At 36.6% G+C, this 19,443-nt stretch overlaps 1 protein-coding gene across 10 annotated transcripts in view; it reads right to left on the bottom strand.

Annotated features, from left to right (window-relative positions):
* Positions 1 to 19,443, bottom strand: part of dia (diaphanous related formin 1) — a 69,660-nt gene that overhangs the window by 24,834 nt on the left and 25,383 nt on the right. For 4 of the 10 annotated variants that reach the window (XM_076132459.1, XM_076132460.1, XM_076132458.1 and 1 more), the window contains 13 exons: positions 10,995 to 11,174; positions 10,300 to 10,401; positions 9,442 to 9,638; positions 7,880 to 8,045; positions 7,044 to 7,184; positions 6,494 to 6,602; positions 5,856 to 5,964; positions 5,011 to 5,139; positions 4,213 to 4,343; positions 3,074 to 3,252; positions 2,561 to 2,615; positions 1,795 to 1,839; positions 306 to 344 (listed from right to left, as the gene is read on the bottom strand). In XM_076132459.1, coding sequence (XP_075988574.1) covers positions 306 to 344; positions 1,795 to 1,839; positions 2,561 to 2,615; positions 3,074 to 3,252; positions 4,213 to 4,343; positions 5,011 to 5,139; positions 5,856 to 5,964; positions 6,494 to 6,602; positions 7,044 to 7,184; positions 7,880 to 8,045; positions 9,442 to 9,638; positions 10,300 to 10,401; positions 10,995 to 11,174 — 1,582 coding nt within the window. Of the gene's footprint in view, positions 1 to 305; positions 345 to 1,794; positions 1,840 to 2,560; positions 2,616 to 3,073; positions 3,253 to 4,212; positions 4,344 to 5,010; positions 5,140 to 5,855; positions 5,965 to 6,493; positions 6,603 to 7,043; positions 7,185 to 7,879; positions 8,046 to 9,441; positions 9,639 to 10,299; positions 10,402 to 10,994; positions 11,175 to 14,224; positions 14,314 to 19,443 lie in introns of those variants that run through there. The other 6 variants (XM_076132467.1, XM_076132468.1, XM_076132463.1 and 3 more) reach the window with 4 other exon arrangements.

Consider the following 19,443-nt stretch of genomic DNA (forward strand, 5'->3'; position numbering starts at 1 on the left):
AGAATAGCAGGCAACATCACAAAAATAAAAACATTTTATGTCAACGTCTTCTCAAGGAATAATTTACTAACTTAAGACAGATTCTTCAAATACAATCCATCATTATAAGTTGTGAATATACAAAAAAATATATACTGTTGATGAAAAATACTTTATAGACAGATCATACATCATCTTCGTCAAAACTATTCCTCTCAAAATTAAAAATAAATAGAACTTCAACCCCTAAACAAATTCCTATCAAGACTAAATTAAATAATATAGTATACTTTTTCTGCATGCAATGATATCATCATCCCACTTACCTCCCGGCATTGGTGGTGGTGGCGGTGCCCCGGTACCACCTAGAAACACACACCGAGAGGGAGACAGATATAGTGTTGGTTAACATGCGTGCGAGTGAGATAGAAGATACACACTAACCCTCTTATTCATAAACACACTATAAACCTTACTTTTAAACTCTCGCGTTGCATGTTTAATGTATAATAGAATACGGGAATTAACGCGAACACGCATTTTACCTTAAAATGCCTAACGTTTCGGCGCAGGTTGCACTCGCCGTGGTCGCAGGCTGACTCAGTAGTAGTAAAATGCGTGTTCGCGTTAATTCCCGTATTCTATTATACATTAAACACTACAAACCTATTTTAGTTATAAAACTACTGTAATATGTTTTCTCTTTTTCATTTCGCTAAGGAGTGAAAGAAACTAAACTCTATATAAGCCTTTCATAACTTCATATATTTTTATGAATAAGAGGGTTATTGTATATGTAACTTTAAGAAATAGAAAATTCTACAGATAGCGTAGTTTTATAGAACATGCATATTGATTGTAAATTTTATCTACAAATTGGAAAGGACATACAAAAAAAATACTATCTAGTTATAAATCAATTAAGCCCACTAATATAAAGGTATCCCATGTACAGATGGGCAAAGATCTTTTTCCCGTAGACACCAAACTTTCATAATATGGGAGAAATAGGGCTATCTACAAAACATGCAACGAAGGAAAAAATCTTTTGGCGATCTATAATCCAGCTATAGAAATAGCCAGCCAGTTATATAAATAACAAAATGCCCATCTTACAATCCGATGGATAACGTGTCAAAAACAACAAAAGCGTACAAATATCTCTGAAACGTCTTTTCTGTTAGATAAAAGAGATTTCTATTTTTCTCTCTCTCTTTTTTAAAAGACAACTCCCGCACTAAAGATTGCTCTTGTGTCGCGGGGACTTTTACAAACATGCAAACAACGGACACAAAGTACAACCAGACCCGAAACAACTGTATGTGGAGCGCACAAATAATTGCTACGTGTGGGAATCGAACCCACAACCTCTCGACGCGTGGCGATATTAACTACTGCGCCACAGAGGCAGTCGAAGATTTTCTAGCATTAGTCATGATAACGACTAAACTCATATTTTCCAAATATTTTTGCGATCCACAAATAGTTGTTTCGGGTCTGGTTGTACTTTGTGTCCGTTGTTTGTATGTTTGTATAACGTACAATGCTCAAGAGCAATTCTAAGTGCAGGAGTTGACTTTTAAACCCAAAATCATGCAAAAAATAACATGCATCATGCATAGCATAGATCACTATATATCTAAAATCATGCATCATACGTCATACATGCATCATGCATCATGCATGGGTCATGCGTCATGCATGGATCATGCATCATGCATCATGCATGCATCATGCATGCATCATGCATCATGCATGGATCATACGTCATGCATTTAGTACATGAACATGTATATAAAGTTAATATTAGTTTACCTTGGTTAGGCATAGGCGGCGGCGGCGGAGGCGGCGGCCCGGCCCCTACGCGGGAAAGAGACAGATGTATAGAACACATGCGGTGAGTGACAGAGAGAGGTGATGATTATAACAATGTGGTATTATATACTTAGAACTATAAAGGCAAATACGAAGTGACAGTCAATATATGGCCGTTTTCAATATCCTTATCTATCCACTGACTATTATTTCATAGCTACTTTGGTTTTGTAACCCATTAATGGATAGAAATTCCTATTGGAATCTGTCAATGATAGATCACTTTGGCTATCTAAGATAGCAAGCTGTAATTCTTGACAGAACATGGACCCCCTCTTTTGCTACATATTTTTTGTATATAAAAAATTATTATACTTATAACATTTTCTTTTTTTTTTATCTATTAAATAAAGCAAGCCGTCAAAAGCACAGATACGTTTAAACTTAAACCCTCTTACACACTAGCAGTTAACCGCGGGAGCGACTATTGGCGCGGCTAGTCGCTCTATCACGCGGTTACAGTTTTTAGCAACCGTCTGTGATCCTACGCACTTAACCGCCATGAATTTTAGACGGTTTATATTAAACTGTAACTTCGCGGTTAGCCGTTACCGCGGTTAACCACAAGTGATTAACGGCACTTAGCGACATCAAAAGACGGCAACGCTATTCTTTAAACGACAAAAAAGAAGGTTCTGTTTAAAGCTTATTAACTAACAAAGAGCTTGTTATTTACTATAGCATAGTATATTATGTATTAACGTACCTCCAGGCATCGGTGGCGGGGGCGGCGGCGCCGGACCTCCGGGACTGCCTATCGCCTGTGAAATAACAAGGAACATTATGAATTGTATAGTTTAGTAGCCTATGATCTATGGGAATTTCCTATAAAAATAGGATAATATAAAAATACTGTCTTCAGCTATGGCAATAGAATTAATGCAAAGACTTAGCAATTGACATCACTAACAAATGGGGAACATTTTCACTGTAGACAATTTTATATGCTTGTTTGCTCTCAATTGTATGATGGATCAATCAAATTTTCTCAATGAACCAAAAAAAACAATAAAAATCAAAAACCAAGTTATCCATTTCAACAAAAATGGCCACATTTTTAGACTGGGTTAAGATATAGCAATATTTGTTACACCAAAAGATGCGGCATATTTTGGTGATCACTAAAATAGTAAAAGGTCAATTCGGCCAAAATCAGAGTTAATTAGTTTCATTATACCGACGATATAGGCTCATAATAATAAGGGAAAATTGAGTGTACCTTAGCGATAGCCGCAATATTCCCATGCGTGAGTCCCTGTGGCGCGGGGTGCGGGCCCGCCTTCAGCCGCTCCTCCAGGTGAGCGGCGCGCGCCTCGGCCTCCTGCCGCGCCGCGATGGCGGCCTCCAGCTTACTGCGGAGATCCTCGATCTTCTTCTCTTCTTCTGCGCGGGATTTTTCTATAAAAACATAAGTTAATATATATAAGAACGTTTGTTTACTTAAAACGCTGTTTAAAACACCCCTAAGCTCGCCTTATATGTAACCGTAAACCGCTAAAATAACAATCTCGCGCATCCGCATATAAAATTCGACGATTCGATCAATCTTTATAACGAAATTGAGACCACTAGTGTATGTGTGGGCACACACGGTTAACTCATCTCTATCTTATCCTTTCTCCACGTCACATGGAATCAGCCAGAACGTGTTTTCTCAAAACACATTGTAGTGTAACAATCCCCTTTGGATTTAACTGATGTCTTTACAACCAACCACTAGGTATATTCCCAGTAATTCCCTCTAACACTGCCCCAGAGGTACCGCCTACCTTAGTGGTTCCCAAAATGGTCCGTGGAAGTCAAAATATAGTCCGCGAATGATGGTAATATTAAAAATTTTCAGGATGATTATTGCACTTTTTTTTAATATACATAGTGGTCCCTGTTAACAAGAATATTATAAAAGTGGTCCCTGACTAAGAAAAGGGTGAGAACCCCTGATACAAAATTTCCACTAAAATAACATGCGGTTCTTTTTTCCGATATGGTCTTCTTCTTTTTATCGTATGATTAGTAGTCAACCTAGTACCAAATATGTTAAAGTCGCCCAAAGGCCTTTGAAGCAACTTAACAACTGTTAATAACAACCGGGATCTACTTTTTACGTGCCCTCCGAAGCAGAGAGACGCCCAGATCAGATACTACTATGCGGTCACCCATCCAAGGCATGACCGCGCCAAGGTTTGCTTAACTCACAGATCGTTTACCGTCGGGTAAGCGCAACTGGCTATGGGCACCCCGAGATGAAAAGTTTAAATCATGAAAATATATATCCATTTGCGTGTTGTGTGTAAATAGATTTAAATTTGTAATTACATAAATTTTTGTTTGTAAATACATAAATATTGTACTACATACCTATGAGTCCTTCAATGAGCGGCTGTACATCGATATTGAACCGCTGCGTCAGTCTGAAGTCTGGATCGTAGCCGTTCTTGTGCAACACTATCTGCGTTATACATTCCTCTATTAACTTGTAATATGCTGGCCTGCAAATAAACATAATAATTTTATTATGTACCTATAATAGTAGAATCAAAGAACAATGATATACCAGTGGGCTAAGACTTCCAGTCTCACCAAATGCAGCTGGATGATAGTATTTTACATGGAGCGACTGCCTATCTGACCTCCATAACCCAGTTACCTGGATTAACACGAAACCCTTCGGTAAGACTGGTTGTCAGAATTTCAAGCTTCTGACTACTGTTAACGACTGTCAAAGATCTTTGATAATGACAGCCAGGACCCACAATTTAACTTGCCTGCCGAAACACGGAAGAACTCGGTATGTATAATATGGTCACCCATCCACGGAATAACCTCGTCAAGCATAGCTTAACCTCGCAGATCGATCAGCGGCTGTTGGGTACTAAGCCACGAGCTCCTCAGGTTATTTCGAAGTTATGTGTGTATTAGAAATAATTATCACTTGTTCCAACGGTGAAGGAAAACATCGTGATGCAACCTTGCATGCTTGAGAGTTCTTTAGAACAGTTGTTGAAGGTATGCAAAGTCTCTAACCCGCTCTTAGTCAGCGTGGCGGACTTAAGGCCCAACCTTTTCCTCACTCCGGGAGGAGACCCTTGCCCAGCAGTGGGACATTAGGGGCATGAAAGTAACTCTTAAATGCTTAAAATACATTGAAAGACTTACCTAATAAGTTCATCGTCTCTTATGAAGAGTAAATGCTGTAGAATAGACAGTAAGTACGGTTCCGCCGGCGTGTCCATCACCAGGTTCTTCACCAGCTCGAAGCATTCGTTCACGTCGTGGAAGTCCACTCTGAAAGTACAGAAAAATTATAAAAAGAATGCCATCTATACTAATATTATAAAGTTGAAGCTGAGTTTGTTTGTTTGGTTCGAATTGAAACATTATTTTTGTGTTGAATAGACCATTTATCGAGGAAGGCTTTAGGCTATATAATATAAAGCTACGGCCATTAGGAGCGGAGTAGCAACGAAAAATGGTACAAAAACGGAGAAAATTATGACCCATTCTCTCTTATGTGGCGTAAGCGAAGTTGCGCGGGTCAGCTAGTTATTGATAAGACTGTGGTCTCATGTATGTCCCACGATATAATATTGGCAATATGCGTGGATCGCACAAATAACAGTTACCCCGTGGGAATCAAACCCACGACCCCCCAACGCAACAGTAGTGGCATGGCGACCCCCTTAACCACTACGCCATGTTCTGTCAAGTCGCTTGAAGACTTTAATTGTTGAGTATAGTTTTTCTATTCAATAGCGTTTTTTTTTTAATTTGAGTTTAAACGCTATTGAATAGATAAACTACCGCGAAATGTACCTCAGAAACTGGGGGTAAGTCATATCATTTTATTGAGTCTCTCGCTCACTACACGTTGTCACTTTCTTATGATTCTTTTGATTATGACGTAGTGAGCACGTTTGTAACGGTCTGAGTATAACCTTTTGTATGAAGAACTTAATTGTACTTTTCTTACAATTATGTACAGTTAATATGGTAATACACACCTGACGTCATCGAATTTAGCTAAGAACTCATCCTGGTCGGCGGCCGCGTGGTTGTCGAACACTGTCATCTGGATCTGCCGGGCCCCCTCCGCGCCCGCTCGGAGCTCGTCTATAATACACATAATAATTATTAATACCACAATAATAATATATACATACATAATATCACGCCTGTGATGCCCGAAGGGGTAGACAGAGGTGTATGAAATACACTCACCTTTATCGTTCAATATTTTAGCTCCATATAATAAGTAGGTGGTGAGCCTATTGTCATATAACGGGCACGTTACTAAACTCCAGATTACCATTGAAAAATATTTTAATACAAATTAGAAGATCAATAGTAATTAACCCGACCCGGGCATCAAATTCCAGACTTCATAATCATCAGTCTTATTCTCGATTTCTTTCTTAAAAACACGTACTCTTCTATCTCGTATGACCGGTATCTTTTATGTATACCTTAAAGATACTAAATCATCATGGCTTATAATTCTTCCAAACTATGTTTGAGTCGGCTTCCAGTCACACCGGATGCAGCTGAATACCAGTGTTTTACATGAAGCGACTGCCTATCTCACCTCCATAACCCAGTTACCTGGGTTATAACCCGGGTATAGGGTTTAAATTAACCTTACCTATTAAGTCATAGAGTCCAGTTCTCATAAACTCGCTGCGCAAATGCATCCTGAACTCCAACTCTTCTGGTTCCGTGATGATCGCGTTCATCAGTTGCATGCAGCCAGTCTGTAATTGTAATAACAACCTTAAGTATATAGGTATAGATTCTATTTTAGGTTGTCGCTGAATATCTGATGTAGAAGGTAAAATCTTTAACACTTATATTAATTCTCTTTTTCGTAATGTTTGATTTTGGTGCACATTGCACACAAGATTTTTGAAAAAGGTTTTGTACAATCTAAAAATATAAAATAAATGTTTTTCATGTTCTTTTGCGAACAGAAGACACCTTAAAATTTTAAATTTGTTTCATATGGTAATCGAACCTAAGTCTGTACGCTATGAAAGCAATGTTTTGGCTTCCTTTACTATAACGCTACAGATTTAATCACATCAATTACGTAATGAACTATTATTTTCCATGCGAAGATGTTGACCATTAATAGTCTATTTAAAAAGTATCATCTGTTATTAAACAAAAAAAAAACCCTTAAAAAGAAACGCTACCTTCAAGCTTTCCGGTGTCTTGGTCTCCAGACCTTCAATGATGGGCAGCAATCGTGGCTTTCTGCTCGACTCGCCAGCCATAGTGATGGCTTCCAGGACTTTCTCGTGACCGTTGGGTATCAGGCATATTGCAGCAAGCACCTGGAAATGGAAAAATAGCACGTAAGGATTAAAAAAAAATTGTCAAAATTTCGTAGCGGACTTTTAAAAGACTTTACTATCATCAATATTGGAAAGAACAAATGGCAGTAGCCGACCAGACCAAAAATAAACCAGGTCCCAAATACAATATAACAAAGTCCTGCACCATTGGCCAGTTTCAAGGAAACTGACCGCCGTAGCCGGACATCGGCTAGGAGGACATTATTATTTATTCCCATAAGATCAAAGGTTTCGAAACGCTTCAAAGAAATTAAAATATTACATCGCATTTTTTTGCAATCTATCAATTATTGACTTTCAATCCAGTAACGCTACACATCAAAAGCTGGCGTTCACTAGGGGGCGGTATGACCACATTAGGCACCTATGTATAAGATTCATTAACGAAGTACTTCTTCACTATTTCATACTAGAGGCCACACGCGAATCCGTTCGCGTGGAAACCCTCCCAGTGTAAATCCCGATCCCTTGAGAACTCCAGGATATATATGTTATTCTGGGTCTTCAGCTACCTATATACCAAATTTCATCGCAATCGTATCAGTTGTATTAGCGTGAAAGAGTAACAAACTCAACAAACAAAAGTACTCACAAACTTTCGCATTTATAATATTAGTAGGATAGTAGGATCTACTAGCACTACAAAAACTTGAATATAACGCTTTTTATCTTACCTTAGCAGCTTCTAGTGCACAATGCGGTTTCCTGGCGTCGAGGGATCGCGCTAGCACCGGCAAAGCTTCGCGACACTCGAACATGGTGCGGATGCCGACCGTGTTGTTCAGTATGGCTGACAGACAGCGGATACACTCGTATTGTACGCGGTCGTAGCGGGAGTCGCTGGAAACATAAAAGTTAATAATTTTTTTCAATGCTATATGTATATACATGATATACATAATATAGCTAAGGCTAGGCTCTTTCATCTGCCAAAACTGCGGTCGCGGCTGTCACTTCCGCATAGGTCTTTTAAGCCACGAACGATGATATTACTTTGTAACAAATATTCCTCTGTCTGACGCCACCTGAATCATCTGTAATAGATGGACACAGGCCAATGATGATGATAATATACATAATATAGCTAAGGCCTAAGGCTCAAGGCCCAACTCTGCCCCTTTCGGGAAAGGACCCTTGCCCAGGAGTGGGACAGTGATGGGTTAAAAAAATATATATAAATAGCTATATTTCAGGCTCTCTAAGTTATGAATTACAGATATAGACATAAATTGTCTATTCCTCTATAGTTTTCATACTAGAGAGTTCTTGAAAGCAAGCAAAATATACAACTTTCATTTCAGTAACATAATAGACGCAGAAATGGGAGAAGACTGAATATAACCCAAGACTTTTCCATTGCTGGGCATAGGCCTGCCCCTAGGGAAAAGAATAAATGCCAGTAGGAACTGTCCCACTGCTGGGCATGTGGGCATTTGGGCATTCTTCCTTCAGAACGAAGGAAAAGTGCCAGTATGTCATAACAGGGATAAAATTTTCTATAAAGTCAATTGTGGTATAGTAATGGGATTAATTTATCTATGACTACTAACCGGCACTTATGTATGACGTCTCAAAGATCTTGTAAGCGCACTTGGCACATGATACAACACTCTAAATGGAAGGTGATCACTCAAGGTACTTACCGATAAAATCCACTTCCACTAGCAGCGTAGATTTAAAACCATTTATTATTATGATAGGATAATGTGTTTACGAGAGCATAGTCAATATACCTAATAGAAGTCGTATGACTGTACTAGTATGTATAAAAAATATAGCGAGCTTATTGCCATATACTGAGCATGTTGCTAAATTTAAAGAAACTACTATTTAAAGGAAATTTACAATTGAACCTTGCCTGACCTGGGAATCGAACCACACAGAATAAAGAGGCAGGTAGAAGTGTATAATACACCTTTGTGTATATTTCATTTTATATAGAAGTGAGTCCATTTCCCTAGACTGGCCATTTTGTAACAACGTGATCTAGCATTTACACTACACCAAAAGATTTGAAAAAAATTACACAATTTTCCCAGCCTGGGAATCATATCTCTTTTAACTAAAACTTACGCCTAAAATTTATTGATCTACCAATTGACCTATTGGTATTGCTGTACCAATAAATAACTTTTTTCCCAATATGGGAATCGAACCCGCTTAATGGCAAACTTTTACATTAGTATTCATAGCCCCGATAGCACTAAACAATATTCAAATAAAACCTCCCACTTACTTAGTATAACACTGGTTCAAGGTAGTCAGCAAGCTCTCGATGCCCTTAGTGCCGAACTCCTCGATCCACGAGAGAGGGTTGTTTGTGAGTGATATCCTCAGGTTCTCTAAACAACCGTGCATCTTGCCCACCGACAGTTCTGGCTGGTTTAAGTATGTTACGTAGTCGGACGGCTTCTCGAACTTTGAACGGCCTTCCTGTAAATTAAAGAAATAGTATGTGTTATTATTCATTAATATGTAAAGTTTTAGGGTATATGGAATACGGACACGTTTCGTCGTTAACAATGTCCCATGCTGTGGTTCTATGTTAAGGAAGCTAAATTTATCTAAGGTCTATCATGGGAAATATTTCACCAAGTACTCGAATATGAACTTTAACTAGGAATACCTGACAATTTCGGCACAGGTTACACTGGCCGTGGTGGCAAGATAACTATAAATCGAATCCAAGCTATTGGTAGCTTAACGATTGCCACACATAATGGTGATTTTTTTTAAATGATAACTTATCATTGAGGGGTTAATACTAGCAATGATTTAAACTAAGTCTAAAACTAACACTGAAGGTTTATGATCCACGAGCTCTTCATTTGAAGTCCATTGCTTTAGCCATTAGGTTACCACTAATCTACATAAATCATCATAAAATAAGATGAAACAACAGCGCTGTAAATACCGTATATTCCCAGTCGTCCCCTCTACGCTGTCACCTGGGACAACTGGGAATTTTCTTCCTACTTTTATTCCCAGTAGTCACCCCGGGGGACAGTGTTACAGGAGACAACTGGGAATATACCCTTTCATGCAAGATGTCGAAGGTTCAAACCTAAAGCATTTATAAGTAAGTTTATCTTACCTGTGTATTGACAAACTTATAAGCTACCAGCATCTTCTTCTTCTGATCGCGAGGGTACTTCCGTAGAGGCTCCTTCTTCTCTTCGTTGAGATTCATGTCCGCCTGGAACGTACAATATTACAGTCAATTATTTAAAGACAGAAAAAAGTGACCTACGATCTATAGGCTATTCGAGTTTAATCAGGCAATAAAAATATACTTCTTGCTAATAGTATGAATTTAATTCTTTTTTGCGAGTCCATCGTAGCTGGGTATGGCACAGGACAGACAGATTTGGCAGTAAAAAAGGGGAAAGCATCTGCCCAGTGGGACACATAAGGGCAAATAAAATAGAATAAAGAAATAGTAGTTGAAGCATAAGGTTAAAAGTCAAGTAAAATTTCTTAACTGAGGACTGTCAAAAATATCAAATAAAAAATAAAACTTAGCATCATTAAGGTGAAATTTTTTTTAAAAGAAGATATACCGTATTCGCCATACATTCGGGCATATTTTCTGAATATATTCCACTTGCAGTTGCCAAATTTCAACAAAGTAAAGTAATGAGGAGAGCCTCGGTATTTTTATACAAAAGAAACGATCACAAATGTCATCTTGCTATGGTGTCAGGTATAATATTTTTTGGGCACGAAAGTAGAAAATGTTACTCGACGTAAGGAACAAAAATTAAAGTAATAGGCATATATAATACATACCAGCATCTCCTCAAAGCGATTATGCAGCTGAGCATCATCCAGCGCATCTATCTTGCTGGTGTACTCCGCGGTGGCTGAGGGTTCGTCGTCTTCCGCGCGGGGCTCCGAGCGGGGCACCGTGTCGTAGCCCCGCTCGATCTGAGCCCCGCCTTTCTTCGGACGCCCGAACCATGTGTCCAGCTGTCGGCAAGAGAAATTTACATGCATTAGATACTATAACTATGTTATATACCAAGCAGTGGCGTAACTATAGGGTGGCAAGTCGGCAAAATGCCACGGGCCCCCAGCCGGAAAGGGCCCCCGATCAGAGGAAAATCCCAACTCATTTTTTTTATTTATCGTACATTTCAGCATTCTATATTGGGAGAGGGGGGCCATCTGATGAATTTGCCACGGGCCTTGAACGGTATAGTTACGCCACTGATACCAAGGTGTAGGATGAGGTAAATGAAATACATCCACGTTTCGCTTTAAAATGTTAGTCCCATGTAATTGGGGGCGAGCCTTTTAAAATTTACGATGCACATCTTGTTATCATAGAGAAAAACTTTACCAAATTGCGACAATAAAATCGTTATTTCAGTACATATTTTTTTACTACACTCCCAGCAACACCATTCACCGCGGTATATAAAATTCACCAGTGTTTGGTATAGGAGTCATAGGAAGCGAGCAATATTCTTATATAAATTTGGAAACACTTTTTGTTATAATTACTAAATGAATAATTCAAAATATGTATGTCTAAACTCAATTATTCCCATCCTAACATAAACCTACCTATCTTAGTACAAATAACTAATTTTAATTACAATAATATGCCTAGTTACGCCTTATTATCCGAACACTAATAAATATATAAACGCAAGAACTTTACATGGAATATCCATAATTTTTTGACCGCAAACATATCTTCGGTTTACAACTAAGTAGGCTTAAAACATTTATGACCATAATATTATAAATATGAAATTTTACAATGTAACAAGTAGCTCTAAGTACCCACAGCCTATCTATCGTGTAAATAAATATTAAGAAAATTATAGGAAAACATTCATTTATCTCCCTCAAAAATTATGAAAAATATGCATTTCACTTCAGTCCTATGATACCAGCAACTTGAAAACACTTATCTACCACTCATTTCCTGTAAAATCCGAAACACACTTCTTCTCTCTCACACACACACAAAAACAAACAAACAAACAAAAACCTTAAGGCAACAGTGACGGAAGACGATTCGCATCGCACAACACCGACCTACTGAATAACTGATTAACATTGATGAATTGCAACATGTAACACAATGCTTGCCCTTAAACGTAACACAATAGCACTTTAGTGTCCTTAATATTACACACACACTTTTCACTCACAAATCGACAAGTCCCAGTAGCAAAAACACACTTTTTCTGACATACACAGAGTTACAAAATGAGAACCTATATAAAAAACACATTTTTTACTAACAAACATAAGTTCCTTTACAAAACACACACACTTTTACTCACACACACACAAAAACAGTCTCTCTTTAACCTTAACACAATAGTTTTCTTTCAGCTAGTTTTTAGATCTAAAACACACACACTTTTTTCCTCATACACACAAATATGAACGTTCCTGTATCTAAATCACACACAAAAACAAACAAACAAACAAAAACCTTAAGGCAACAGTGACGGAAGACGATTCGCATCGCACAACACCGACCTACTACTGAATACTACTGATTAACATTGATGAATTGATGAATTGCAACATGTAACACAATGCTTGCCCTTAAACGTAACACAATAGCACAATGTCCGTCCTAAATATTGCTTGGACACCTCAATTGCTTTTTGTATGAGAGAAATTGTCGAGGTTAAGCTTCATTGATAAGGTCGGGTACTAGATGGATGACCGCTTAGGCTCAGGTGTAATTTGGATAAGTATAGAAGATACTGCTTTTGAAAAGATGTCGAATTCGAATCCCGCCTCGGGCCAAATGATTAAATAAAGAGACTTTCTTTCTGTTTAATGAATCAATTTGTAAGGAACGAACCAAATTTTTTGGTTTATGCGTACCACTGTTGCGAAAAAGGCGTGATTTTGTTAATGTATGTTAGATTGCTCGGAGTAAGGTAGTTCAAAATCAAATCATTTATTCATTTAGGTCAAGTATTGACACTTATGATAGTCGTTACAATTACTGAATCTATCACTCGCTCGGAAAGGAGGTAGAGCCTTATGAGAAGAGCTAGCAAGAAACTCACGGCCACTCACAGTTGAGATCGTAGACCTATAAATTTGCCGAAATTGCTTCAGTAAGTAATATAGCAATTAAAATAATACACCAGTAACTAATTACACGCATGGTAATGGATCACATTAGACATCTAGGAATCGAACCCCATCAAGATTGTCAAAGGGAATTGAACCTCGCGTATCGAATATAGACAAAAATATTCTCTACCAAACCTCGTATGTCAAAACCGTGATAAATATACAAATAAGATTTAGTAATGTTTTGCAAAGAGACTCTTGCGCAAGGTCGATGAAGTTCGTCGAATTGCATAGCACGTGACGTCATATTTGTGTGTCATTTGCTACTTGAATATTAAGTAGGGATCTACTGTGGTAGGTACTCAAAGTTAAACGCAAAATATATATTACTAGCTCTTCTCCGCGACTTCGTCCGCGTGGTTTGTGACTTAGAACAGAATTTTCATACAAACTTTCATCTCCTATTTTATCCCCTGGAGGTGTAGAATTGATCAAAATCCTTTATTAGCAGATGTTTACGTCATAACATCTACCTGCATGCCAAACGAACAAAATAGCGATTAAAGTCATACCAAAAAAAACGCTATTAAATAGATAAACTACCACTAAACCGGGGGTAAATCGTTTATATGTAGACTTAAAGAGACTCCCATTTGGCCTCGCTCGGAACAATGACCTCATCTCATCTCATTCTCATGACCCACTTTATAATATTTCTGCTGACGTATTTGTTTGTGTCCCCAACGAAACAGTTGCCAATTTTAACTATAAAACTTTCATTTTTATGAATTTGCAGACCGTATGACATCAATTTTGTTTTCTAGAGTTGTTTTTGAGAGGATAAAATAGGGATGAAAGTTTGTATGAAAATTATGTTTTAAGTCACAAACCACGCGGACGAAGTTGCGGGCAAAAGCTAGTTACATGCATAAAGTTTGACATTCTCTTACAGGTAAACTTACCGAAAACGGCGATCGTTCTTTTACAAATTCGCCCACTACTTTGATTGTATCCATTATTTCAAGCACATCGCACGTTTATTTAATATCACTTAAAACACATATAAACCTATAGCAAAACAAAACTAATAACTAATTTGAACTATCGAAAATCTAAGAAAACCAATCTTTAGGCGACCAACGTTGTCAATATGATATCTACAGATAGCAATCTATCTATCTATTTAGCTACCGACAGTTGAGTTTAGGTTACTCAGAACGCCACTTTGTAATCTCTTAACCAATTTAGGTAGCTTTGCTGTACATTGCTGCTTTGACGTCAAAGATTAATCACTAAGATTTAAGGAAAAATGCAATGTACTGCAAATAGTTGAGACGATCGCTTAAGATTAGTTACTTAACGATTAATCGACAGTTAACTACTGAGCTACGAAGAAAATCTATGTGGAATGTTTATTTATTATTAAAGAATGGCGTGCCTTTGAGAAAAGAGTTTCTTATGGAGATATTTCAAAGGACATAGCATTCGTTTTATATTATTGTATGACAACAATAGCACGATGGGGGGAGAGAAAATTTCTTTCACTATAGGAACTATATAATAGTGCGACAACTTAGTAAAGAGCCACGTACGCAAGGTTCGCAGCTGATGGAGATTTACAATGTAGAATTTAAAGAATCAGCAGATTTATACAGCTGACGGTGGCCTGACAGATACAGTTGCGTTAATTTAGAAATACTCTGAATAGTTCATTATATTCTTGATAATTCATACATGCATTGGCACTCTACTAAGTTGTAGGGTTATAATAAACCTATGACTCCTACAGTGTTATTTGAACTTATATATTTTTTGTTTAAGACACCTTACATACACGGAAAATTATTCTCTTATGTAAAGGAAACTCTATTAAACATAGAAGCAGAAACCACAAAATAGTACCAAGTTCAAAAAATCCTATTTGTGGGAATCCAACTCACGACGTCTCAAAAAAAGAGTGTTGAAGTAGCGAATAAATAAAGAGATAATCTCGAACTTCTAAAAGCTTAGGCCATCAATCAGTAATGACTTCTGGTAACATCTAAATCCACTAGACTACTCACTCCATTAAGCACTGCAGTGGACAACAGTACCCTTACAAAAAAATACTTTAAAATCGTTAAAGGAAACCCACAGTCTAGGGCACTCTAACAAGACAAAATTCGCTATAAATAATCCTACGCACCCACTTTGTTCTCTAAGATCATATTTATTTAAGATAATAATGATCTCAGAACACTTTGGCAAGAGTAAAGGTATCGATATTGTTCTGCCAAAACGTGTTATGTATTAAGTGAGGAAGTAAATATTATCAATTATCTAGTAGCTATTTCCAATAGCAAATATCTTAAGATATATACGGACCAACTGGTTCCAATCATCAATGATGGATCCAATCCAATGATCTTTTTATTTACTTAAAAATTAAGAATAGAAAAATTAAAATGTTTACTCTATCAATGTTATTTATTTTTAAGTTGAGTAAAAATCGCCACCAAGTACTTCAATTAAAGTTATTCAGATCAAATTCATACAAAGCGTTTGAAAGAAGGGACTAGAATTCGTAGAAAAATCAGACTCCCTTCACCTTCCCTTTGCAGGTAACCTAGTCCCCTGATTTCGTGGTTATAAAAATAGTGCTTGGTGGACTTCATGGGTTTGTTTGTCAAACATACAGAAGACTATACATTTCTTGAGAACGAATATCAGGAAGAGAACAGAAGAAAATAAAAATTGAATAGAAGGAGAGACATTAGGAAGGCTGACCTCTCCACTAAAATATATGACTAGCAAAAATGTGAGTATGAACAAAGTACATTTCATAAAATAAAAACCTATTAAAAATCTGCATAACTTTACACACAAGAGCACCTTGAACATGAATATGATGTATTTGTCATAATTGCATCATCAAGGCTTTATGTGTTCTCCGTCTCAGAATGTTTGTTCAGTACAGTAATGTGTGCTGAAAATGACCTATACTAATATTATAACAAGGTTAACTTAACTTGTGAAGGTCACTGTAAAATTAACACATTCTTAATATATTAGTTTCATAGAAAGTTAAATTATCTGGATTTAAATTGGGATTCTGTTTTATAGCCAAACGAATGCTATTTGGGTTTGGGTAAATTTTATTCACCTCCAAACTCACGCACTAAATATTTTATAAATGGATCACAAGAGCCTCATTAAAGAGATAAATAGCTGAAAAAAGAGAAGGTCTGAAATCGGTACAAATTCCTATTGGAATAGTCCTATATGAATTAGCTAGGGCACAACAAAAATAGCTGTCACCACTGCCCGCCTATCATTTTTAGAGATTTGCATCACATAATTTATAAATAATGGGAAAATAAAATGAAAAGTAAACTTTGTTACTTCTGATAATCTTGCAATTCACTATTCTAATCTATATGCCCTTTAAAAACACATTTAGGGTTTCAAGAGAGTAGCATCACATAATATATAAAATATATAAATAATGGGAAAAGTACTTCAATAACTTTTTCACAATTATTCTGAAAAGTTCCAAAACTAAACGTCAAGTGGCTATTTCCAAAAAACCGTAAAGTTTTACTTATAAGAAGCTTAGTTTCATCATAAACATAACCCTACAAAATATCTCAAAAGCAACAACTTTTCTGTTATTTAGACACATAAATAAACAAACATTCCACAAAAAAAACTAAATCTTAACACTAAGACAATAAGATTCACAATCACAGTAACAACACACGCGATCTGCTCTACTCAAAGGTAGACCGAATACTGGAAGCCCATCTGAAAATAATTGGCGTGAGAGTACGCGCTGATTTAAATATGAAGTCATTTTGAATAAGTAAAGATAGATATTATCTTATTTCTTGAGTACGCGAAATTTGTAAAATTGTGGGCGGTAATATAAACGACTACTGATCGGTAAACAAGGTTCGATTTCCGGGCCAGGCAAACGGATATTAACCCTTATCTAATATATAAAATTCTCGCGTCACAGTTTTCGTTGCCATACTCCTCCGAAACGGCTTGACCGATTCTCATGAAATTTTGTGATATTGGGTCTGAGAATCGGCCTACATCTATTTTTCATACCCCTAGGCGACACTTTTTTTATTTAGGTATATGGCATAACAACGTTTGCCGGGTCAGCTAGTACGTTTATAACATTGTTAATGGTGGCTTACGAGTGTATTTCATACACTTCTGCCTATACCTTTGAGGTTACAAGCTGAGTTATAAATAAACGAATAATTTTTGGATTAGACTTTAGGGTCATTTTGTCATATGAAATTGCAAAGCGTAGGTCTATTTTCGGCTCGAATCCTGAACTTTGTGGTTATAAGTATTTAAAAGGTGAATAAAAAGGTGACATGAAGGACTATTTCCAAAAAGACGCAGAGCTTCTTCTTCTTCTTCTTCTTATCGTATAGTTAGTGGTCAACCTAGTGTCAAAGTTGTTCAAGCCGCCCGAAGGCCTTTGACATGGTCTACACAGAGCTTAATCACATCCGATTATAAATTAAACAATAATATAAAAATCCTTAAACAGCATTGTTGACAACATAATTTAACCTTCAAAAATATTCAAGAGCATCTTTGTCACCTTTCCAACACACGACAAAGTTATATTTGCGGACGACGAAATGTCACTAACCACTTCTAATATAATTACAACCGGTTTTTTCACTTTTGGATAAGACTCGGATAACTATATACGAAGTGCATTATAACTTTGTCAAAAATATGACTTAGGTCATCATTATCTACATCTATATAATAAAACGGCAAAAAATGGCGTGTGTCTACAACGAATATTTAATTTTACAAAATAATCAATGAGGGGTTTAAGAACAGTAATGGACGAAGTCGCGGGCGTTCGCTAGTCATACAATAGAATAAGGGAATAAACGTCAACACTCATTTTACTTCAGAATACTTGACGTTTCGGCTCAAGTTACATTTACCGTGGTCGCAGGCTGACTGAATCAACGATACATTTAGGTATACCATAGCTAACTTTATTATACTTTTTTTAAATTACCGATTGTTTCCCATTTTCTACGACACAAACAAACAAATTTTACTTCTACACACTAATAAACAATGACACTGGATATATTTGGCATCGGTACTATTTTAGTTGCACGGTCACATACATACAAACATACATAAAAGAAGTGAGGTCATCGACTTGAGCCGAACGGACGACTAATGGAGCTTAATGGACTCTAAATATGAATGGTACAATGACCATATCTGATCTGTATAGACTCTTCATCATATTCGAAGATATATGGCAGGTCTTTCTTTAACGCAAAATACTATGAAAGTCTTATCTCCGTATGACTGGACCAAAAACTACTAAATAGATTTTCGACTTCGTTCAGTGGATGGTACATACTTACGTATTAGGTCGATTAAAAAGTCTTTTCGCATTATAGTATGTATGAACTTGTAATAAAATCATTTCTCTACACAAAAAGATCGATATTTGGATACCTCACAAGCTCACTGAAAGAAATCTTATGAACCGTGTACTCATTTGTGATTCTTGAAGCCAAAGAGATTTTATTACAAGTTCATACATACTAATGCAAAAAGACTTTTTCCCCGACCTAATAATTATAATATTAGTAGATGTAAATAAACAATTTATTATATGCATACAAATATCTCAAGAATGTCGTATTTACAATATTTTCCTTCACCATAAAAGGGAGTATTATTATTCTAAGAATATAACATTATTAACTGCTATTTGGGGAATTTCAAAAAAATGGCACACTACTTGAATTTCTTATTCAAAATTTTAATGATGCTCTAGGATACTATTTTGGATGAAATTAAAATAATCATAGTATCTAGTTTGTAAAAAAAATAGTTTTTTTTCATGTTCATTAAGATTAAAGGAGAAAAATGCTTAAAATTGGGGGTAGGCAAGTAGGAAGTGTCCGTTTTGATACTAAACTTAAAATTGAATATAAATGAAACAACACCGAATTCCAGCAATTTAATATTTTTTTCTGGATAGCAAAAATGTCTTTTAATTACTGGCGAATTATCAAGGCGAAAATAATGATATTAAAATTAAATGCAATCAATTTTATCTCGGTTTTGTTACCATGGGTTCCAAATCGACAATTATTTTTTATGCTATTAACATGAAATGCTCCAGATCTCA

This window comes from Anticarsia gemmatalis, chromosome 28 (assembly GCF_050436995.1).
Source record: "Anticarsia gemmatalis isolate Benzon Research Colony breed Stoneville strain chromosome 28, ilAntGemm2 primary, whole genome shotgun sequence".
Classification (NCBI taxonomy): Eukaryota; Metazoa; Arthropoda; class Insecta; order Lepidoptera; family Erebidae; genus Anticarsia; species Anticarsia gemmatalis.